The following is a 25,378-nucleotide window of genomic DNA, read 5'->3' on the forward strand; positions in this document are numbered from 1 at the left end:
GCAAGAGACTGCTTCTGACACCCATGCCGGAGATGCAAGAGACTGCTTCTGACACCCATGCCGGAGATGCAAGAGACTGCTTCTGACACCCATGCCCTAGATGCAAGAGACTGCTTCTGATACCCATGCTGAAGATGCAAGAGACTGCTTCTGACACCCATGCTGGAGATGCAAGAGACTGCTTCTGACACCCATGCCAGAGATGCAAGAGACTGCTTCTGACACCCATGCCGGAGATGCAAGAGACTGCTTCTGACACCCATGCCGGAGATGCAAGAGACTGCTTCTGACACCCATGCCGGAGATGCAAGAGACTGCTTCTGACACCCATGCCGGAGATGCAAGAGACTGCTTCTGACACCCATGCCGGAGCCTTGGACTCACCCAGATTCCGGATCCCCCCGGACTGCAGGAGCTGCACCAGAGCCGAGAGGCTGCCCATCTGCTGCTCACTCAGGTCACGCAGGTCTACGCCATAGTCAGCGAGCACTGACGCAAGCTTCTGGACAGCTGCATCTGCTGGAAGACAAGACAAGATGTGAGGTGCCTCAAACCTGCAAGGTGTACCCAGGATTACAACCTCAAAGCTGATCTGTGGTAAAGGCTGAGATATGAGATTAACGCTGAGGCTAGCGAGGGTCTGATGCCATCCTATCCACCCCCAAAGAGCGCATCGACTCTCCCAGTATCCCTTGGAAGGCAGCCTCCTTAATGACAGTACTGCAGGGATATAGCATATTACCCATTTCCTTCCATGCACTTGTTTTGCTGTGCTCATCAGTGAAAGAAACTTTCACTTCTTCAACACACAGAAGGTGGCGCAGCCAAGGTACCTTGAAGCAGGGAGCTCCAACTCTGGGACTCTTCCCAAACGAGCTGTTGCCATGAGACTCTATGGATTACCGGCCACACGTGCATCAAGGAGAGACACTAAAAGAACTGGTCAGAGGTTCCAATGTTGTGAATGCCTATCACAGCAGAAAAATTGCATCATGTAACTTGGTCAAAGGACAGTGGTGTAGCCAGGGTAACATTACCGCAATGCAAGCATGAAAACTGAGCCTACCCAGGCTTGATAGTGAAAAACTGACACTAAATGGACTGCAGTGGACCCTCACACCTGGCCCCCAGTGCTGCTGCACCTGCTGCACCATTGACAGCTATACCCCTGTCCAATGAGGAGCTGCAGTGGGAAGAGAAGCTGCAACAGCGGGTCTCACCACCATGAATTTTGTCCAGTTCACAATCTGCACCGAACAGCTTCGAACTGAACTGAATTCCGGGGCCTGATGTGTGAGTCTCCATTCAGTGACGACAAGAGTAGAGGGTCTGACGAGCGTGGAATGCTGGGACCAACAAGTCAAGAGAAAACAAACAGGATGTGTGGGCATTCTCCTTTACAGACACAGCAGCTCCCGCTCACATCCATTGCATGCACTGATGTCGTCCAGACATCATGTGACCAGCCAGCTCACCAATCATGTGTAGGAATCTAGGACTGTGTTGTGACGTAATATGTGATATCATGTGCATTGAGTTGTGATAGAGGAGAGAGCTTCTACATCCATCATAATTCATCACAATACACACAAAGTTTGTGATTTTAGACCAAAATCTTCACATTACTTCAAGTTTCTCTGATGGATTCCTTTCTGAACAGGTGTTACATTTTCTTTTAAAATGGCTTCATCACGCCCTGTCGCACTTTTTACATTTTAGTTTTGCTCCAACTGGGCTCCTCTGCTTAACCTTTATTGTGAGAAATTCTTAGTTGCAGTGATTTACACATTTGAAAACCGTTTCTGTTTAAGAGTATTAAAGTATCAATATATTGATACACCCCGGTGTTTGGTGGTATTTGTGGCTGAGTGGAAGTGACGTAACAGATTCTGTGGTCGATGAGTTGACCGTAGACCAGCGCCTTTCAAAGTAAAGAAATAAGAGGTTGGACAAGGGTTCCATGGGATAAAAACAGGACCTTTAATTTGTTCAGGATAAATCTTGGGAGATCAAATTTGATAAATAATTACAGGTTCCTATTTTTAAGGCATTTACGTATTACAATCAGAATATATTTTGTTTGTTTCTAACGACCAGTCTTTGGTGGCGGAAAGGGTCAACCAGTGCACGTCCAGCACTATCTGCTGGATGAAAGACAACTCACTGAAGATTAAAGCAGACAAGACTCAAGTGCTTGTGTTTGGCTCTCAACATTCTATATGGCCCAACGTTTGTTGGCCAGATGTCTCCAGATCCCTCCCCACCCCTGTCAAGTTTGCTAAAAACCTTGGGGTCATTTCTGGTAACACTCTAAGTTTTGATGCACAGGTCAGCTGCATTACTAGCACTTGTTTCTACATCACCAGGACCCTGAAAAAGATCTTCCTCCCATTCCATCAGAATTGCTCCAGACAGTTACTATTGCCCTTGTCACCTCACGGTTGGACTATTGCAATGCACTTTACCTTAACATCAGTAGTTCCTCCTTGAATAAACTTCGGGTCTGATTCTGAACATTCCCAACAGCTCTCGGCTAGAGAAGGGATACGTTCCCTATATTGGCTCCCGAACAGGAGGCGAATTTCTTGCAGAGCCCTATGTTTCGTTTTTAATGCTCTTCATCACAAATGCCCCATCCAATTGAATAAACTCTTTCATTGGTACATTCCTGGAAGACCACTTAGATCCTCAGGCTGCAAAAAACTCAGCATCCCCAGATTTCGGAAGACTAGATGGGGGGGACGCTCCTTTTCGGAGGCTGCCTTCAAGCTCTGGTACACTCTTCCTACCTACATCTCAGAACCAGATTCTCTTATGTCCTTTAAAAAACATCTGAAAACCTGGCTTTTTTCTTCTCAGAATCCTGACTCATCGCTGCACTGCTCCTGCTGGTTGTTCTGTTCTGCTGTAGAGCTTTGGCACCTTCAGGTTTTAGTGTGCTCGATAAATTCTATCCTATCCTATTAGTCTAATGTTAATTTTATTGGTTTCATTAATAGGTGTGTTTTTGACTACATATCCCTTTCTACCACTTATTTATTGTTTATTTAATGCAGGCAAATTTTCCCTTATCTTACCATGTTTTGTGTATAATCTTTACATATCACTGCGTTGTAATTATCTGTCCCTTTACTTTGTCTTTGGCCTGATTTTACTTCCTCCCCAATATTTTTCCTCACGTACTTTCATACACATTCCTGGTCTGATGTAATACCAGGTCGCCTGGACAGAGTTAGCAATAGTTTTCTATCTAGACTGCTGAGAGCTGTCAGCAGGAGGCAGAGCTTGTCTACAAGAGTCAGTGATAATGTGGATTGTTTACAATTTAATAATTGGATGTTTGGAGCATAAGAATTCATTCTCCTTTAACTTAAGACAACTTCAGCCTCATCGTTCATCTTTTTGTGACGTCACTCTTTAACACCTGAGCAGAGGGTACTTTCCCAAGGGCAGAGGAACCATCCACGACTGAGTAACACACTGAGCCACATTTCATGTACTGAGAACAGAAGCTGTGAACACTCAAACTCCATGTGTTAGAACAGTGAGAACATCTTCAAATGTATTTCATTAGCCATATTTGCTTTTCCTTGATTTCTATTGGATGTGAGCATGTGAACCATGTACTAATTGAGTGAATGTGTGAAGCCATTCTCAAAAGCCCTATAAAGGGTGAGACTTCTGTATGTAGGAAGGAGCCCCTTCCCCACACTTTGATGGTAAATCTATGCTGGATCTTAACTAGGACGCTATTGGATTTTTCTGTATTTTCTATTGAACCTAAAGCTATTTTAGTTGATGGCCCAACTTATGAATTTCTGTACTTTAACCCTTTAGATAAATCTTAAAACAGAGATCCTTGTCTGTTGTTCATTACCAGAAATGTTTTATTCTTGCCTTCTGTACCTCTGTCACCTCACTTACTAAAAGAGATACGGTTCCAGCAGTGAGCACCAAAGTCGTATAGGGACTACACCACTCCTGGTCTGGCGCCATCACGAAAAGAAGGAAATAAATGTATAGGTTTGCGCACTGACATCCACCTGGGTGAACGCTCTTGGAGTTCCTGTGGGAGGGATGGTGTGACATCCAGAGTTAGTCTGGGTGTATACCCTTCCACAGCCAGTGCAGAGGGCAGGTGTAACCACCTGGAGTCAGTCTGGGTGAACACTCTTCCAGTGCCTGTGTGGGAGGCTGGTGTGCCATCCGGAGTCAGTCTTTGGGAACACACAGCACCTGTTGGTGGGCTGGTGTACCATCTGGAGTCATTCTGGGTAAACATTCTTCCAGTGCCTGTGGGAGGGCTGGTGTGCCATCAGGATCCATAGTACACAAGGTGCCCAGGGGGCACAAAGGGCGTTTGCGCCTGCTTTGAGCGCTCCCGGGGCACTTTGGTTTTATTGAAGGGGCCGCAGACGTTTGTGCGGCCCCTTCTGTAATACCAATTGCTCTGGCACACATAATGCGCCAGCGCTATCTCCAGAGGGTGGTCCCTCATGGGCATGGGTGTGTACCCCATGCACATAAAGGAATCCCTTTGCCTTTGTGCCCACGCCGAATTACAGATGCAGGCGGAGAGGCAAAGAAGCTCTCAGGAGGTGCACTGACAGTGCGCCACCTAAAAGGTGGCGCACTGTTAATGTGCCCCCTGATGGCAGCCCACTAGAGGAGGGAAAGGAGGTCCCATGGACCCCCCAGACATCCCCTAGCAGGTGGGTGTAGTCAATGGCTGCATCCACCTGCAAGGGGATCTCTAATTTCCCTTCAATGTTCAGGCGGGTTGCCGCCGGCACAGTGAACCACGGAGCAGCTGCTTCAAAGACAGTCAGTATTTCACTTGAATGGGCTGCCCCCAGGGCAACACGGGTTTGCGGCTGCCCTGAGGTCAGCGCTTTCAATGTAATAGGGCACACTTTCCCTGCTTGCACCGGGCGCACCAGTTTTAAGGTGTCTTGCTGTTATTGTTCCCTCTCTGTTTATTAGTTGTTTGTCAAATGGTATGGTCTATGAGAAGCATACCATTGAGGTGGGCAACATTATCAAATATTAGTTAATTGTACTTGTGTGTGACGAATCGGGCAGTGCGGCTTTAATGCCCTTGGCTGCTTGATGCAATTAGAATTCAGTTCTTGAGACTGCTGCTACATCTCTACTTCTCCCTACCACCCTGCGCATGTTCATGATGTGTACATATCAGGGCGTGAACTATGGGAAGCACAAGTGACTCCACAAACAAGGTGATGTCATGAATACAAAGATGCACCGGGTTTGCCGTGTGTATTGGGTTGTTAGGAGCCCAAGGAGACTTACGAGGGTAAGGAGGCATTAGGTAGTGGCACTAGTACGGCTATTGTAGGAAATCTCCCTTTTCTGCGTGGCCATCCCAGATTTTTGCCTTTTGTGGACCCTATATTTCTTAAAGATCTAGAGCTCTGTGCACTTTACACCTGATACCTAATAGTAAACTGACAGTGCACCCCCTTCAAATATGATTAAACTGGCCTATTTCGAACTGGTATATTTAACTTGTCTGTAAGACCCTAATATCAGGTGTAAAAAGTGCACCCATGGCCAGGAAGATAAGCATCACCTTTAGACTGAAGAATCTATTGAACCATCCACTAATGTGACAAGAAAAACATGGCTTCAGGCCTACCATTGTAGCCTCTCAGCAGCAGTATAAATCTGCAGTATAACCTGTTAAAATAACTCTTTTTGATAGGTAAAACCTGCCTTTTAAATAGTAGTAAGCTATCACTATGTAAGTTTTGCATCCCATAAGGAATTTAAAAGTGTGGCACGTAGAAAATTAATATTACCATGTTCCAACGGTGACAAGGCCATACAATCTATTTTCCCTGTGGCATAACTAGCTGTCTTATGTAGAAAATCACAGTAAATATTAAAATAGGAATACTGTATCTCTGAATGTTACCAGCTAGAAAAAAATATTGAAACTACTATTTTTTATTCTATTCAGTGGGGAAGTCAAATTTTTAATATATATTATTGAAAAGTAACTTTTAGAAAGCTACCCTTTATCAGCCTGAACTGTCAGAAGGCTAATTAGCACAAGCCTCTGCCTATGATAAGCCTTGAACAAGTGTAAAAAAAGGTGGTAAATACCTCCCTGCGGCAAACAATAGGCTAACTTGAATGGGTAGATATGAGTTCTCTGAACTTCACCGAAAAGGCTGGGTGCGGAAAACTTTTTGACACTATGGGCCAGATGTAGGTATCCAAATACCGGTCGGTAACGGTCGAAAATACAGATGTTCGGCCGTTACCGACCGGTATTTGGATACTGAGATGTAGGGCATGTCAAAATACAGATTTGGTAATTTTACCGAATCGGTAATTTTACCAAATCGGTAAATTTACCGATTCTGTAAAATTACCGATTTGGTGAAATTAATGAATCTGTATTTTGACAAGTAGGGAGAACTGTAAACAGTGCTACAGGGCCTTAAGGATTCGTTATTTACCACCAACTATTAGTTGGTGGTAAATAACGAATTCCTATGTAAATGCAAATATGTGCATTTACATTTATTTATACATGCCCATAGGAATGAACAGCAATTACCGAATCGGTAAATACCGATTCGGTAATTACCGAATCTTAACGATTCGGTAAAAAATACCGAATAATTACCTACATAGGTTTTACCGATTCTAAAATACCGAATCGGTAAAATTCGGTATTTTAGAATCTGTAAAACCTTTTTACCTACATCTAGCCCTATATTGTTATAGCCTGCTTCACAGGTTTGTTGAGCCACACGTAACAGTTGGAGCATACTTGAAAGGAAGAGAACAGGATGCCAAGATGATTCTTGTGGAACCCCTGTCTATTTGCAGTGGGACCCTGCTGTTGTTCTGCCAGACTTCTGTCTCTGGGTTTTTATGGGTAGGGTGCCTGTCTAACTGGATTTTATTATTAGATGTGGGAGGACACTAGGATTACCATAGTACTCCCCCTAAACACACCCCAGCCCTCAGAGCTGAAACTGAGTGTTTCCGAACACTTTCGTTGTCTTGAATTAGGCCTGACCCTATGCATTGTGGGCCTGTTTCCAATAGGATAAACAGGAAGTATTGCAAATGTAGGTAGGCCAGGGCCTGGGATCTTTTATCCCATTGGTTATGGATGGACCAGGAGTCACCACCACCCACTTGCTTATGCCAGTCATAAATGTGGCACCGCTAGGCACCCACTCTATAAAACTTTATGGACCTGCGAAGATCAGAAGAGAATTGGGTGTGACCCGAGAAGAGCTCTACGGACTGCATCAGCTACCTCTTGATCCCAGGACATAGAAGTGGACTCCAAGGGTCATATGGCGGATCTCCTGTGTGGTTTTGGGAGACTACAAGCTGCAAAAGCCCTATTCCTGGAAGTACCCAGCTGACCAGTGCCAACTGGACCTGGACTGGTCCCTGCCGTTGGCCTTTGCCTGACAACATGTGAGTCTCTAATTTCCGCCTTGAGGTCCTGAAGGTAAAAGCTTTGACCAGAATGAATCTGGTTGGTGCATCGAACCTGTGCTCCATCACTGTCAGTCTCAAATTGCGCCAGGGTCCCGGTTTACAGAGACCATTGACTCTCATTGGCATTTTGCACTTCTGGGTGTGTTTTCTACTTATACAAATAAAAAAATTCATACCTCCAGTTCCCCTTATTGGATTTTTGTCCTGTTGGTGTTATTTGTATGAAATTTTACTCTATTTTTATAATTTTCTTGGGATTTTTATTGATTTGCATTTTGTCTTTATATGTTTAGATACCGTACAGACACTTTACCCTTTGCCCTAAGTAATCCTGTTTGCTTTGTGCCATAGCCACCAGGGGGTTGAGCTCAAGTTTATTCAGTGACTTTGAGGGTTCACAATAACTTTGATAAGTGTTGTGATTATTCCTTGAGGTGTACAGTCACCCACCCCAAATAATAATCTGGTTTATTGCAGCTGTTATTTAAATCAAGTGCTGGCATAGATCCAGAGCGCTCTCCCAACTTGGCTATGGCATCCCTTATAAAAGGCGGTTACAGCCCTTGCTCTGAACGAGCTTTGCCACTGAGTATGTTTGCTTGCCGTCTGTTTCTCGCTCTGTCTCTGGCATTGCCATTACATATGGATCCTGCAGCACAAGTACTTGCTCTGACCATCACAGAGATGAGAGGCGCCCAGGGGTTCTGCAGAGGATGGCAGGAGGTACAGATGAGGCTTGTGGGTGCTCCTAGGCTTGGAGGAGACATGGAGTAGGTGTTCAGAGGCACCGAGGAGGATAGCAGGTGCTTCTAGGTGTAGCAGAGGCCTTTAGGAGCTCAAAGACATAGAGGACGTTGGCATGTGGCCAAAGGTACAGAAGAGGCTGGAAGGGGTCGTGAAAGATGGAAGCTGTCCTGGGGTATATCTGAGGTTGGTCTTTGCTATGGAGGACAGAGGAGGCTGGTAGATGCCCAGAGGCCTATAGAAGGGTGGAAGCTACGTAAAGGCATAGAGTAGGATGGTAGGTGATCCCAGATGGTAGGTGCTCAGAATCATAGAGGAAGATGGTAGGTGCTAAGAGGTATAGTGAGGATGGTAGGTGCTCAGAGGTAAAGAGGAGGATAGTAGGTATTCTGAGGTACAGAGAAGGATGGTTAATGATGATAGCTATAGAGGAGGGTGGTGGGTGTAGTGGAGGATAGAAAGTGAAAGGTGTTTTGTGGTATAGAGGAGGATGGAAGGTGTAGTTGAGAAGAGGAGGTGCTCTGGGGCATAGAGGAGGATGGAAGGTATAGTGAGGTATAGAGGAGGATGGAAGATATAGTGGAGAATAGAAGGTGCTCTGAGGTATAGAGGAGGATGGAAGGTATAGTGAGGTATAGAGGAGGATGGAAGATATAGTGGAGAATAGAAGGTGCTCTGAGGTATAGAGGAGGATGGAAGGTATAGTGAGGTATAGAGGAGGATGGAAGATATAGTGGAGAATAGAAGGTGCTCTGGAGTATAGAGGAGGATGGAAGGTGCAGTTGAGAAGAGGAGGTGCTCTAGGGCATAGAGGAGGATGGAAGGTGTAGTGGAGGATAGAAGGTGCTCTGAGGCATAGAGGAGGATGGAAGGTGTAGTGGAGGATAGAAGGTGCTCTGGAGTATAGAGGAGGATGGAAGGTGCAGTTGAGAAGAGGAGGTGCTCTAGGGCATAGAGGAGGATGGAAGGTGTAGTGGAGGATAGAAGGTGCTCTGAGGTATAGAGGAGGATGGAAGGTGCAGTGGAGGATAGATTGTATATAAAGGAGGGTGCTAGGTGCTCAGAGGTGCTCAGACATGTGGGGGGCTGGTAGGTGCTCAGACATGTGGGTGGCTGGTAGGTGCTAAGACCTGTACTGAGAGGAGCGGGAGGTGCTCAGAAGTATGAGAGAATGGCCTGTGCTCAGAGATATAGAGGGTCAGTAGACACTCAGAAGTATACTCAGGATGGTAATTGATTCTCAAAGGTATATAAAGGAGGGTGGTAGGTGCTCAGGCATGTGGGGGTGGGGGGCTGGTAGGCGCTAAGACCTGTACTGAGAGGAGCTGCAGGTCTTCAGAGGCATATAGAGAAGAATGGTAGGTGCTAAGAGGAATGTGGAGGAGAAATGTAGTGTTATCTCAGAGGTATATAGAGGCTACTGGTAGATGTTCAGAGTAGTGTTGTGACAGTAGGTAGTCATAGGTATACTGACAAGAGTAGTTACAACTTAGAGGTGTATATAGGACAACGGCAGGGGCTCAGATAAGTAGTGGGATGGTAAGTGCTCTGATGTGGTTCAAGCTGGTAATAACTGCGAGTTACCTGTCTCTGGTCCAACAGACCTCATTTCCAGGCCTGGCTGCGGCTCTCTCTCTCCCATGTAGTCAAGGCCGCTGTCATCGTACGCCTCTGGGAAATCCATGGGTCGGTCGCTGTTGTCATAGTCGCGGGGCTCTCTCATGGCCACTGGCTGTGCCCTGTTCGCAGAGGTGCTCCCTCGCTCAGGCTTCTCCCGGGGCAGGTACAACGGTGCCAGGTCCTGAGGAATGGAACTAGGCTGACCCAGCTGCTTCATGTATGAGGAGAGAGCACCGGTCCACGCCGAGGCCTTGAACGATGGGGCTCCTCCTCTGGTGAGAGGGGGTGCGGCCTCAACCCTCTGTTCCGGTGGAAAGCCCACGGAGAGAGAACTGAACTTCAGGGGACCGGAGTGCCCCGAATCCACCTGAAAATTCAGCTGCTACCAGAAGAAAATACAAAGAGCAACGTCAAGGCTGTTGCATCATTTAAAGCTTTGCATCAGTGAGTACAGACTCCGAAACAAAATAAGGTAACTCTAACTGACTCTTCTGACTCTTCTGGCACCCACCGTGGAAATATACCATTCTACAGGACAAAAAGGACCTCAAAACCCGGCTCTTCGAATGACCCTAACCGAGCTGCCCATCCCCCACCCCCAGCACCTTGAGACCCTCATGGGTGAGTAGGGCGCTTTATAAACCCCTGATTGATTGGTTGATTACTTCTGACCAGCCTGGATCCTCTGTGTCTGCTAGTTCCAGGGAATGCAGGAACAAGTACCAAAACCATTAATAAACCACTCGTTGACGTAGAGAGCTTCACATGCTGGTTCTGTGAAAATGTATTTATCTTTTTCTTAGTAATCCATACATTTTACGAAAAGATTTAAAGTTAGGAAAGTGAATGCTGCAAAACTAATGAATTGGGGCCCGATGTAGGTAAATATGAAATACCGATTCCTAAATACCGAATTTTACCGATTCGATATTTAGGAATCGGTATTTCATATGTAGCTAAAAATTCAGTAAAAAATACCGAATCGGTAAAATTCGTTATTACCGAATCGGTAATAAGGAATCACCTTCCCATTCATTCCTATGGGCCTGGAGGCCCATAGGAATGAATGGGAAGCCATTCACTATTACCGATTCGGTAAATACCGAATCAGTAATAGGAGAAGCATTTACAAGGGTGGCAGGGTGTCACATTGACACCCTCTTGCACCCCTGAATCGTGCATGGGTGCACATGTGGCGCACATACATGCCCTAAGGCATGTATGTCTGCCACACGGCACTGAGAAAAAAGCAAAAAATTCCTTTATTAAAGGTATTCGGTATTTACCACCAACTTGTAGTTGGTGGTAAATAACGAATCCTGATAGCAAAAAGGAACTCACTTGAGTGCCTCCTACATAGTTTTTAAGGATTCAGTAATTTACTGATTCCTTAAAATAAGGAATCGGTAAATTACCGAATCCTTAAAAGCTGCCTCCTGCATTAGAAGAGGCTAAATACTGGTCGGTAACGGGATAATTACTGATTTTTGGCCGTTACCGACCAGTATTTAGTTACCTACATATGGCTTTAAGTTTTTTTAACTTCAGTAACACCTTATCTGGTACAGACAGATCTCTCTGCAAATTCCTTACCTTTGAATTATTTCCAGGCGCCAGACTGGATCTGGAAGCTTTTTCTACAGCAGTACCTATGCAGGTCGTAAGAGGCCTGAACCAACTTGTACAAAAACTTGGGAAGAATAAGATGAGTCGCAAAGAACAGTCTGTGAGAAGTTGGCCTGATAGGTGATGTTTCCAATTCTGGAACCACCTATTATCAGACCAAACAATCCCTCATTGGTGAGCAGCGGTGCGGATTTGAGCTTGCTGTTGTTTTACCATTGCAATCTTTGTATCAAATTGAAAGATCACATCAAGTACCTCTAGGTACATATAAATCAAAAGCTTAGCATATTAAGTTCTACTGAACTTAGTAGTTGTAGATTAAAGGGATTAGCACACCCTGACTACAACTCACTAGCAAGGTACAGTAGGAAAACACTTAGTGTAGGTAGGTGCATCACTTACACCACACTAGAGTCATGTCTGACACAGGAAAAGCCTCAGGGTCTACTCCTGTGACAGTTGACCTTACCCAGGCAACTTCCAGCTATGACAAACTAACCCGAAAGGACTTGGTTGCCTTGTGCAAATCAAGAGGGTTAAAAAGGGGCAGAAGCCCCACCTGTCCAATCCTGATAGCCATTCTAGAACAGGATGACTTAGAAAGGGCGAAGGGAATTCCCCTAAGGTCAGGAGATGGAGAGAACCCACCTGTAACTGGCACCCCTCAGGAGGAAGAAGGAGAAGAAGGAGAAGAGGGGGATGAGGACTCAGAGGTTGAGGACACAGAAGACCAGGATCAGGAGGGTAGCCAGGTTGGAGTTGCCAGGCTTAGCCAGGCCAACTTAAACCTACTGGGGAATGGAGAGAGCCAGCACCTCCCCAGACTCTATAGCATTCTCCCAGGCAACAGAAGAGTGAGATCTCCCTCAGGGGACTCTCATATTTCTAGTGCCTCAAGAGAATCTGAGAGAGGTATGACTGCCTCTCAAAAGACTGAGCATAGGGCCAGAATGAGGGCTGTCAAACTCCAAATAGAGAGGGAGGAGGTAGCCCTGGCTCAAGCTAAACTTACCTTGGCTCAAGCTAGACTTACCTTGGCAAGAGAGCAGAAATTGTGTGGCTTAGATGCCACTGGTGGCAGCAATATTCCTAAAGAGAAACCCAGGTCCTATGATAGTAGAAACCTGACAAAGATTGTGCCCCCCTACAAGGAAGGGGATGACATCCACAAGTGGATAACTGCTCTTGAGAGAGCCTGCATGGTACAGCAGGTTCCTGAGGAACAGTGGGCAGCAATCTTATGGTACTCCTTTTCAGAGAAAGGGAGAGATAAGCTCCTCACTGTTAGACATAAGGGTGCAAACAATTACAAAGTCCTGAAGAGTGTTCTGATAGATGGGTTTGGCTTAACCACTGAACAGTACAGGTTGAAGTTCAGAGACACCCAGAAGACACAGACTCAGGACTGGACTGATTTTGTTGATTGTGCAACTAAGGCTCTGGAGGGTTGGCTACATGGCAGCAAAGTACATGACTTTACAGGATTGTATAATTTGATTATGAGGGAGCAGATCCTAAGTAATTGTCAGAACCAGCTCTTACACCAGCACCTGGTGGACTCTGATCTGACCTCTCCCCAAGAATTGGGAAAGAAGGCAGACAAGTGGGTCAGAACCAGGATTAGGCCTAAGAATCAGGACAGTAACCAGAAGAAGGAGTCTACCAAGCCTCAAGATAAGGGTGGGGATAAAAATAAAGAAAAGACTTCCCCAGGGCCCCAAAACTCCAAGAATGGGGGTGGGTCCCAAGACACTTCTTCAACAGAGAAAAAGCCTTATTGTTATGCCTGTAAACAGGTTGGGCATTACAAAACAGACAACTGTTGTCCCAAGAATAACAATAAAGAGAATATACCTCCAAAGCCAGCTCCAACACCTCCTGTTACTGTCAGCAGTAACCCCCCAGGAAGTGGGAGCACACCCAGGAATCTGGGTGGGTTTACTTTTGGAGCACAGGAGGACCCTGGCCTATCCAGGTCCCCCTCCCCAAATGATCTTGTTTATGAGACTGGCAGGGGGTTTGCCAACTTCTCTGATTGCCCAAATACTTTGAGCAAGTATAGACAAGAACCCATCATCAATGGTTTGAAAGTTGAAGCTTTTAGAGACACAGGGGCTAGCATCACCATGGTGGCTGACTGTATAGTCCCCTCTAAACAACTTTTACCTGGTGCCACATACCAGGTGACAAACATTGATGGCATCAAAACCAATCATCCCATGGCAGTAGTAAGTCTCAGCTGGGGAGGTGTCACTGGCCCAAAGAGAGTGGCAGTGTCATCAAACTTGCCTGTAGACTGCCTACTTGGTAATGATTTGGAAATCTCAGCCTGGGCTGAGGTTGAACAGGAAATCCATTCTAGAATGGTAAATTCCAACGGAAAGGTTAGTGGGGCTGTAATGGCTACAGCCCCAATCCAAGATGTCCTTCCTGAAAAGGTTGGTAGGGCTGAGATACTCTCTGCCCCATCTTTAACAAAAGCTCTTCCTGAACAGAATAGCAAAGCTGTTATGATAACAGCAGAAACCCAAACTGAGTCCCCTCCTGAAAAGGTTGGTGGGGCTGTGATGGCCACAGCCCAAACTCAAACTGATATGTGTGTTGTGAAACCTGAAATGATGGATAACTCCACACAAACAGAGAGCATGGAGGAGGAAGAGAAATCTCCCCCTCACCAGACTTTAGGACAGGATCAGCCTCCTCAGGGAACTGATCTTACCCCTGATGAAGGAACTGCCCCAGAGGTGGTTGGGCCTAGCCTGACAGAACCTCTGATGTCAGTGGACCCTTCTCAGGTGGGACCCAGTCTGGAGCAGGTAACCTGCCCCTCTCTACCTTGCCTTAGCCAGCCCAGGGCTGCAGAGGACAAGAAGGACAGTGAGACCCAGAGGGCCCCCTGTCAAATAAAGCACCCCCATCAACAGATTAGGGGCACCAAAACTAGTAGCCCTAGTGAGGTAAAAACTTTACAACCTCCTGAGGGAGCCCCCTTAAAAACAGTTAGGGACCTCCCCCAGATGGATTCTGTTGGGCACAGCCAAACCTGGGACCCCAAGGGCCCAAACCTGAACTGTCCCTCCAGCAAGCCAAACAGAGGGGCCCAGCCTCCAGCTTTAGGTAGCCAGAGGTTGACCCTGAGAGCACAGTGCAACTCAGTTAAAGAAAGAAAGGCACACATGGTGGAAGATAATTGGAGGAAGCTAAGCCCTAAATTAGTAGAGCCTCACTTCAATACTCCATATCCAAACCAGCCTTTAACTTTGCATAAACACACCCAAGGTAGTGTTTCCCTATGGTGGAGACCCTCTAATACTCCAAGGGTGAGGGACTGCTTAGTGGACCATGAGACAGGGGGTACCCATGCTAGTGCAGGTACTTCCTTATATGGCCACTCAGGCAATATAGGCTTACCTGGCCAAGGATAGCCTTATCTCCTTTCGTTTGGGGGGGGGGGGTTATGTAGGAAGGTGGCTACCTGACTATGGTTACCCCGAATTTTTGCCTGTGTTTAGCTGGTTTTTTGACTTAGTTGACCTGGTTCCCTGCTAATCAGGGCCCCAGGCCATCTGCTCTCTCTGTAAAATGGATTCCATGTACCCTAGGTACATACCACAATTGGAAATGGACTCCTTGTCAGCCCCTGTATAATACACTATAGGTGCCCAGGGCATAGGGGCCACCAAGGCCTACCAGGGGCTGCAGCATATCTTTTGCCACCCCTGGCTGGTTCTTAAATTGACACAACTGGCTGATCACTCAGCTGGGGTAAGGTGGTGTAATGACCCCTTGCTTAGATATAGTATACCTATATCTAAACCTATATCTGGACACATATTAACCTGTGAGCCACTCCTATGGAAGGCCTCATCAATCCTGGAGGCAGAGTGCGTGGTTTCATGTGAGATGGAGCTCTAGCATGAGCTGAGCCTGTCTGCAGCTGTCGGGAACAACTCCCTAAGCTGTTTCAGGATAATGCCATACCATATACTCTTAAGTGCCTTATAATCCTCGCGGTTATATAGCAACTTTGGTTTGGCTTTATCAAAACATGTCGTGTAAGGTGTCATACGATTTGGAATACTATCCCCTCGCCAGTTCTGGCGACGGGGATAGCATTCCACCCCTCTAGAGGGGTAAGACATGTTGCTTTACTTAAATGCGGTTAATTTCTCCAAAGACCTTAGATCCACAAAATCGATGCCTCTGCCACAGACAAATGTCTGGACCCCTGCAGCTGACCGAAACTCGGCCAAATGGGGCCTGGACAAAGGGTTTCCTGTCACAGGAGGGTGTCACCGCCCTCCAGACAGGAGATAGTGGATTGTAGCAGGGAGGTTTGAAAGAAACCAGACACTGCTTGGGGCGCACAAGGCTGCCCCTTGCATAATCCGGCCAAACCGGTTCTGGGGCACTCCAGCCCTCGTGCCAGGGCGGCCTGGATCAAAGGAAGGGGGTGTATCCACCCACTTCTGGGTCCCACCCATAGGGGGAGACCTAGCAGGTAATCACGCCCCCCAGATTCGAATAAGAGTGGGAGCAGTGCCAATGCACATCAGATTTCCTGGAAGAAACATTAGAAACGAAACTCTGGACCCTTGGACCTCCATCTCAACGTGGAAGCCCGAAGAATCTCCCTTGTGGTCAAGGAGTGACCACCCTGCAGCAGCAGGCACCATCCAGCCCTCGACGTCTACTTGGTTGCAGTTCCCGCCGGAACTCGAGCGACTGAGATCGACAAGATCAAGCTTGCCTGCCTTCCAACTGCCCGATCCACAGTCCCTGCAAAGCTGAGACCCGTGGAGGCGACCGGAAGCGTGGGGCACGCCATCTTGAATTGACCACGAGACGCTGACCGTGCAGCCCACGAGTGACCCTCGAAGCTGTGCACCGGGGTTTGAGAAGCCCCCACCCTGAGCTACTCTTGAGCCGAAGTTCAGCCCTCCACACTTGACGAGTGCTGCGTGGGGCCCTTCTGCTCCATTTGGCTCAAAGCGTTGGCCCGGTCACTTGCCAGCCGGCTAGTGGTCCCTGTGCCGACGAAACTACGAAGAAGACTCGTGAATCTGGTTGCTCCAGGTCCACACCAGCTCCCCTGAAAAGGAGCCCCCACTCTGACCTTCCTGGTTCGAGTGAGAAGCAATCTCCCGGTTCCGCGTGGATTGCTCTTGCCAAGTGTTGTTTGCTCCAAACTTGAAGCCGACAGCGCCGACGGTGAGAGCCTGCGTGGGACAGATCGTGACCTGCTCCTGGACGTCGCAGATGCCCCAGAGCCCACGTGACAGCGGAGAGAAGCTCCTCGACGACCACCTGATTGCGCCCGACATTGCCTGGTTCCGTCCTGGTTCCACCCTGGTCACTGCTGAGTGACCCAGACTCTGTCCCCTCTGCTTTCAGGTACCCTTCGACTTGAGTCCACCCTTGGACTCCACCGGACACTTCATCTTCAACCCGCCTGCAGCCCTTTCAGCTTCAAGCACCAAGAGCCTGCGTGTCAAAACCCGACGCCACTTCGACCCTGTGCACCCACTTCCTGTGGGTGAGGTAACTTTGCTCCGCCGGTGTTCCCACACTGGTGCACATCTCTAGGGTCTGTGTCTTAAGTTTTGTTCCTCTAGGTTCAGCGGAAGTGTCCTTAAACTCTAACTTTGCACTTTTTACGCACCATTGGTTAACATTGGTGCATGCGTGCGCTTTCCGCACTGCTCCCGAATCCCGAGGGCCATTCCCGACTTCAGCATTGCTTGTCCTGACTGCTCCCAGCGATTCCCTAGGCCCTAGGCCTAACCACTGCTCGAGTGGCATCTCTTATACAAAGTTGCACAATTATGGATGAGGGCAGGGGGCCACTCAAACCATATACTAAACAAGTGGTATAAGAGATGCCACTCGAGCAGTGGTTAGGCCTAGGGCCTAGGGAATCGCTGGGAGCAGTCAGGACAAGCAATGCTGAAGTCGGGAATGGCCCTCGGGATTCGGGAGCAGTGCGGAAAGCGCACGCATGCACCAATGTTAACCAATGGTGCGTAAAAAGTGCAAAGTTAGAGTTTAAGGACACTTCCGCTAAACCTAGAGGAACAAAACTTAAGACACAGACCCTAGAGATGTGCACCAGTGTGGGAACACCGGCGGAGCAAAGTTACCTCACCCACAGGAAGTGGGTGCACAGGGTCGAAGTGGCGTCGGGTTTTGACACGCAGGCTCTTGGTGCTTGAAGCTGAAAGGGCTGCAGGCGGGTTGAAGATGAAGTGTCCGGTGGAGTCCAAGGGTGGATTCAAGTTGAAGGGTACCTGAAAGCAGAGGGGACAGAGTCTGGGTCACTCAGCAGTGACCAGGGTGGAACCAGGACGGAACCAGGCAATGTCGGGCGCAATCAGGTGGTCGTCGAGGAGCTTCTCTCCGCTGTCACGTGGGCTCTGGGGCATCTGCGACGTCCAGGAGCAGGTCACGATCTGTCCCACGCAGGCTCTCACCGTCGGCACTGTCGGCTTCAAGTTTGGAGCAAACAACACTTGGCAAGAGCAATCCACGAGGAACCGGGAGATTGCTTCTCACTCGAACCAGGAAGGTCAGAGTGGGGGCTCCTTTTCAGGGGAGCTGGTGTGGATCTGGAGCAACCAGATTCACGAGTCTTCTTCGTAGTTTCGTCGGCACAGGGACCACTAGCCGGCTGGCAAGTGACCGGGCCAACGCGTTAAGCCAAATGGAGCAGAAGGGCCCACGCAGCACTCGTCGAGTGTGGAGGGCTGAACTTCGGCTCAAGAGTAGCTCAGGGTGGGGGCTTCTCAAACCCCGGTGCACAGCTTCGAGGGTCACTCGTGGGCTGCACGGTCAGCGTCTCGTGGTCAATTCAAGATGGCGTGCCCCACGCTTCCGGTCGCCTCCACGGGTCTCAGCTTTGCAGGGACTGTGGATCGGGCAGTTGGAAGGCAGGCAAGCTTGATCTCGTCGATCTCAGTCGCTCGAGTTCCGGCGGGAACTGCAACCAAGTAGACGTCGAGGGCTGGATGGTGCCTGCTGCTGCAGGGTGGTCACTCCTTGACCACAAGGGAGATTCTTCGGGCTTCCACGTTGAGATGGAGGTCCAAGGGTCCAGAGTTTCGTTTCTAATGTTTCTTCCAGGAAATCTGATGTGCATTGGCACTGCTCCCACTCTTATTCGAATCTGGGGGGCGTGATTACCTGCTAGGTCCCCCCCTATGGGTGGGACCCAGGAAGTGGGTGGATACACCCCCTTCCTTTGATCCAGGCCGCCCTGGCACGAGGGCTGGAGTGCCCCAGAACCGGTTTGGCCGGATTATGCAAGGGGCAGCCTTGTGCGCCCCAAGCAGTGTCTGGTTTCTTTCAAACCTCCCTGCTACAATCCACTATCTCCTGTCTGGAGGGCGGTGACACCCTCCTGTGACAGGAAACCCTTTGTCCAGGCCCCATTTGGCCGAGTTTCGGTCAGCTGCAGGGGTCCAGACATTTGTCTGTGGCAGAGGCATCCATTTTGTGGATCTAAGGTCTTTGGAGAAATTAACCGCATTTAAGTAAAGCAACATGTCTTACCCCTCTAGAGGGGTGGAATGCTATCCCCGTCGCCAGAACTGGCGAGGGGATAGTATTCCAAATCGTATGACACCTTACACGACATGTTTTGATAAAGCCAAACCAAAGTTGCTATATAACCGCGAGGATTATAAGGCACTTAAGAGTATATGGTATGGCATTATCCCGAAACAGCTTAGGGAGTTGTTCCCGACAGCTGCAGACAGGCTCAGCTCATGCTAGAGCTCCATCTCACATGAAACCATGCACTCTGCCTCCAGGATCGATGAGGCCTTCCATAGGAGTGGCTCACAGGTTAATATGTGTCCAGATATAGGTTTAGATATAGGTATACTATATCTAAGCAAGGGGTGATTACACCACCTTACCCCAGCTGAGTGATCAGCCAGTTGTGTCAATTTAAGAACCAGCCAGGGGTGGCAAAAGATATGCTGCAGCCCCTGGTAGGCCTTGGTGGCCCCTATGCCCTGGGCACCTATAGTGCATTATACAGGGGCTGACAAGGAGTCCATTTCCAATTGTGGTATGTACCTAGGGTACATGGAATCCATTTTACAGAGAGAGCAGATGGCCTGGGGCCCTGATTAGCAGGGAACCAGGTCAACTAAGTCAAAAAACCAGCTAAACACAGGCAAAAATTCGGGGTAACCATAGTCAGGTAGCCACCTTCCTACACAGTCCATAGAAAAATATGTATAATTTGGGGAGAGGAGTTGGCCTAACGGCTAGGGCGGACGACCTCGAATCTGGGGAACTAGGTTTGAGTCTCGGCAATGACGCTGAACATCCTGTGATTATGGGCAAATCACTTAATCTCTCCGTGCCTAACAAAAATGTAATGCAATTGGTGCTATGTAAAGCGCTCTGATACCCGATTCGGGTCAAGTTTGTGCTATATAAAACTCTGTAAAATAAAAAAATAATAAACAAGTGGTATCCGGTAAGGGCACATTGAAACAGCCACCCCGTCAGCATGGGTCTAGACGGAAAAGCAAGCTGGCTGGCAACCAACCACATGGCCTTATATAAAAGGAAAGAAGCAGAAAATGACACCTCTTACTGAGTGGTGATAATCAGGCGAGCAAGAGACCAGCGAAAAGAAAACCAATCTTGCTTGAATAGAAAAATAATGGAGAACTGTAAATGGGTCAAATTGTGCAAGGCCAGCACAGGGAGGCAGGCCTACGCAGCTAACTAGTCTCCGTCTGAAGGAAGAATAACAGACAGGGAAGGGACCTGGCCGAGGCAGTCGACAAGATGGAGGAAATGGCGTGGAAATACCGATGCCACATATGAAGGTCTAAACCAGGGAACCAGTGTAAAGAGCAGAAGTAACCGTGGAGAGGCAGAGTGTACAGCCTAAGGAGGAGGTGGGCTAGAAGGAAAAGGAAAGGTCCTGGCCCACAGGACAATCTGTGCCCTGAAAACAAGCCATGTGACATCATGACTAAGGGTCCTGACGTCACCCAAAATCATAATTGGTATGCTCTTTAGTAGAGGGAGAGCGAACCACCATTGGGGTTGGAACAGTATCCGCGCTCGCGAGAAGCGAGGGAAAAAAAGAATCCCCCGGGACCACCAACCTCCATACGAACCAACCCACAGTGGGAGGGCAAGGAAACCATGTTCAAGACGAGACAAAATATGAAAAATGGATAGAAACCCCAAAGGGGCAACGCCGACAACTGAAGAAGAAGACATGAGCCGCACCGTTCGGAGTCAGGGCACACGCCCAGACATCACATGCAAATAGAATGAGGGTGTGGGGTCGACATCGTGGTCCACAGGACCCCGAAAATATCCAGAAGAAGCACACTTTTTCAATGACAACGTCGGGATAGGCCAAAAATGGGCAGAGGTACTGCTCTCCGGATCTGCGTGGAAGAGCAGAAAGGGAGAAACTGATGTCAGCGCGTTGGGGGAGGGCTTATATGGACTATGCTGACGTCACATCTGGTGGACGACGTCTTTGTGCCGTTGCTTGACGCCCTCGGCCGACGAGCAGAGGTACTGCGGTAGAAAAGTTTCCGGATCCTGTCTAGCGTCTGGGGATAATTCTAAGGCAAGGAATCTGCGGCTAGGCGTCTCTATCAGATATTATATATGCTAATAAACAGTGGCTAGGAAGTATCTGATTTCTAAAGCCTACCAGCATAGCACAGCTCCTATCAGATGTCAAACTGCTAACATAGACTTGAGTCAGCCGCGCACGGCTCCGGGCGCTCTGATCTGTCGGTCACTGACCCCGGTAAGCCCACCCGTCTCTCATCTCACCTTCTTCCCTGGATTCAGTGGGTTCAACCTTTCCACACGTCTTAAACCCCAATACCATGTATGGAGATTCTGTTTGTGCTGGGGGATTCTGAGTACTTGCTACTGCAGAAAGATACTCATGTGCCCAAGAACACTCAACGCACAGCAGTGCCATGTATTTCTGGTTCCAGAGACTCAAACATAAGCCTGCAAGGCTATCTATGAGGCTGCTGTATCACTCCTTTACCCTTACCTCCTGGGCAAGAGGCATCACTTCCAGTGTCACCCTGGCCACTGCCTCCACAGTCTCCAGCTCCTCTTCCCCCCATTTTAACACGACATGAGTCACGACAGGAAGTTGCAGTGCGTGGCTCACCTTGCGATAGGCATAGGGCTTCTGCAGGGACTCCCCGACTGTTCCTTTCTCCGGCTGTGAGGCGCGCAGCATGTAGTGTAAGTACTGTTGAAGCAAGGATGGCAGTAGGCGCTCTGGGGGGCTTTGCAGCAGTGGGCTGGGGTACACACGTCTGTCTGCCAGTGGAGCCTTGAGTCGCTGTGGGGGGTATGAACCCTTCTCCGCTGCCCCCATCTGTTCTTGCAGCCTCTGCTCTGGGTACTGGAGTTTGAGTGCTGAGCCCGTCTTCTCCGAGTCGCTGGGGAGTAGGCGGCGTGGAGTAGAGGCCAGCAGGAGGGACAACCTTCAATACAAAGCAGGGGTAAAGTCTTGGGTCAAGTGATGGTGTATTGCATAATATTGTAGCTTTGCATAGCGCTTCCTACCTCCATACGATGTACTCAAGCTCACGGATAGCATGCACACTGTGTGAGTGCGACTAGATGCATGCCGTCTGGGGACTGAGTCTATCTGGGAAGTGTTCCCATGCCATGTGTAGTGACCACAGACGTGCAGTTATCCAGCACCCAGGGTGAGTACAAACACAGCTGAAGCTAGATAAGAAAGCAGCAGAACTATCCGTGTTTGTACCTCTTGACGTGAGAGAACAAATGTGTGTTTTCATGTCAAGCTGGATTCTGAATGGCTGACTCTGTTCACTTTCCTATTAGGGATGATCCCAGAGTCTGGGAAATGGTAAAGAAACACCATCTCCATCACACGGATGTCTGTGAGACATCAGCATTGTTTCTATCATGGGGAGCTCTGCGTCGACCCCGGACATAGCATTCTTTACTGAAACCTGGACCGACACCACCTCGGGACCGGACATCGACATTCCCCAAGGATACAAGATCTCCAGGAAGGACCGCCCCACCCGCCTGGGGGGAGGAATCGCCAACATCAACAAATCTACCCTCCGCCTGAGCACACTTCCCGACTAGCCCACAGACCTGATGGAACACCTTCACTTCAAGATACTGGCCAGCCCTACCTACACCCTCCGAGGAACCCTCATCTACCGACCCCCTGGACCCCGCAGACTTTTCACCAACTCCATCACGAACATCATCTCCCCGCATGCCATCGCGTTCTCCAACTGCACCCTACTGGGAGACCTCAACTTCCACCTCGACAACCAACTGGACCCCAGCACCACGTCCCTCCTGGACAACCTCCACAACATTGGACTCCGCCAGATCATGACCGAACCCACGCACTCAGCAGGACACACCCTCGACTCCCTCTTCACAACAGGAAACTCCAGCACCTTCAGCCACACCACCAAACTCCCATGGACTGACCATCGATGCGTCCACTTCACCTTCAGAACACCCACCATCCACAGACACCAGCACCTACTCCCACGAAGAAACTGGACCAGAATCACCGACGACCAGCTAACCTCATCACTCAGCAACTCCACCCCAACCATCGCGGAAAATGACAGCCCAAACACCGCAGCCTGAACCCTGCACACATGGATCTCCGACAGCGCCAACACCATAGCCCCCCTCAAGAAAAACAACAGCACCCATGCCAAGAAAGCTAGATGGTTCACCACCGAACTTTGAGAGTCCAGACGCACTTGCCACCGCCTCGAAAAGGCCTGGAGGAACACCAAATCCACAGAAGCCCACAACAACTTCAGAGCCGCCACCAACACCCACCACCAACTCATCAGAAAAACTAGGAAAAAAGTGATTGAAGACAGAATCTCCACTCATGAACACAACAGCAAAGAACTCTTCAACATCATCAAGGAGTTCACCCAACCCACCAGCTCGTCCACCGACATCCCTCCCTCACAAGACCTCTGCGACAAACTCAGCACCTTTATCTACCACAAAATTAAGAGCATTTACAACTTCGATGAAGACAACCAACACACTGAACCCTCACCAACCACCCCCGACACCTTGAAGCCAGCGATCGACAACTAGACAGCCCTCACCACCGAAGACACACTGAAGACGATGAAGTCGATCCACTCCGGGGACCCACGGACCATTGCCCCCACCACATTTTCAACAGACCCACCGACACCATCTCACCCATGCTCTGCCACACCATCAACTGCTCCCTGGCAACCGCCTCGTTCCCCGATGGCTGGAAACACGCTGAGATCAACCCCCTCCTGAAGAAACCCTCGGCGGACCCCACCGACCTCAAAAACTACAGACCCATCTCCCTGCTCCCGTTCCCAGCGAAAGTCACAGAGAATGCCATCAACAGCCAAATCTCCACATTCATCGAAGAGCACAACATCCTCGACTACTCCCAATCCGGCTTAAAAAAACCAGAGTACGGAAATCGCCGCAACAGACAACATCCACACCTTACTGGACAAAGGAGAAACAGCAGCCCTTATCCTCCTCGACCTCTCAGCGGCGTTCGACTCAGTCTCTCACCGCACCCTAATACGCAGACTCCATGATGCAGGGATCCAAGACAAGGCCCTCAACTGGATCAGCTCCTTCACCTCCAGCAGAACGCAGAGGGTCATACTTCCCCCTTTCCTCTCGGATCCTACACCTACCACCTGCGGAGTCCGCTAGGGGTCCTCCCTCAGCCCCACGCTCTTCAACGTCTACATGGCTCAGCTCGCCCCCATCGTCAGAACCTACAGAGTCAAGATAGTGTCATACGCAGACGACACCCAACTCATCCTCTCCCTATCCAACGAACCCAACACCGTCAGACACAACTTTCGAGAAGGCTTGGAAGACGTTGCCAAATGGATGAAAAACAGCTGCCTACAACTAAACACCAACAAAACGGAAGTAGTCATCATGGGCCCGAACCCCGATGCCTGGAATAACACCTGTTGGCCCCCCACCCTCGGAAGCCGGCCCACCCCCACGGACCACACACGCAACCTGGAAATCATCCTGGACTCATAGCTCAAAATGGACCGCCAGATGAACTCCGTCTCGTCCTCCTGCTTCCACACCCTCTGCCTCCTACGTAAGACCTTCAAATGAATCCCCCTCGAACACAGAAAGACCGTCACTCACACCCTGGTCACCAGCAGGATTGACTACGGCAACGCACTCTATTGCGGAATAAACAAAAACCTCACCCGCAAGCTACATAACATCCAAAACTCCGCCGCAAGACTGGTCCTCAACCTGCCAAGACACTGCCACATGTCCCAGCACCTGCACACACTCCACTGGCTCCCCATCGAAGCAAGAGTCCCCTTCAAGATGCTAACCCACGCTCACAAAGCCCTTTACGACACCGGACCAGCATACCTGAACAGCCGACTCAAATTCCACGCACCCCAAAGGACCCAATGATCAGCCCAGCTCTCCTGCGCCGTGGTCCGCCGCACCAGAAAGACGAGATCAGCCGGCCGCTTCTTCTCCTTCCGCGCGGCCAAAGCATGGAACGCCCTTCCGCTCCACCTCAGACAGACAACATCGCTCCCCATCTTCGCAAGAAACCTCAAAACCTGGCTCTTTGACAGACGCCCTCCTTGATGGGCTAGAACCTGCGACCCCACCCCCCAGTGCATTGAGACCCTTACAGGTGAATAGTCCCGCTTAACAAACACCTGATTGATTGATTGATTGATGTCTGTGAGACATCAGCACTGTCTCTGTTACAGACATGTCTTTGAGAGATCAGCATCGTCTCCATCACAGAGATGTCTATGAGACATCAGCACTGTCTCTGTCACAGGGATATCTGTGAGAC

General features: G+C 49.2%; 1 protein-coding gene across 4 annotated transcripts in view; it reads right to left on the reverse strand.

Annotated features, from left to right (window-relative positions):
- Positions 1–25,378, reverse strand: part of PTPRN (protein tyrosine phosphatase receptor type N) — a 352,125-nt gene that overhangs the window by 163,156 nt on the left and 163,591 nt on the right. For 2 of the 4 annotated variants that reach the window (XM_078679171.1, XM_078679173.1), the window contains exons 5-7: positions 21,659–21,980; positions 9,820–10,237; positions 385–519 (exon numbers count right to left, since the gene is read on the reverse strand). In XM_078679171.1, the coding sequence (XP_078535297.1) occupies positions 385–519; positions 9,820–10,237; positions 21,659–21,980 (875 nt within the window). The remainder of the gene's footprint in view (positions 1–384; positions 520–9,819; positions 10,238–21,658; positions 21,981–25,378) is intronic. The other 2 variants (XM_078679172.1, XM_078679175.1) reach the window with 1 other exon arrangement.

This window comes from Lissotriton helveticus, chromosome 3_1, assembly GCF_964261635.1.
Source record: "Lissotriton helveticus chromosome 3_1, aLisHel1.1, whole genome shotgun sequence".
NCBI classification, from domain to species: domain Eukaryota; kingdom Metazoa; phylum Chordata; class Amphibia; order Caudata; family Salamandridae; genus Lissotriton; species Lissotriton helveticus.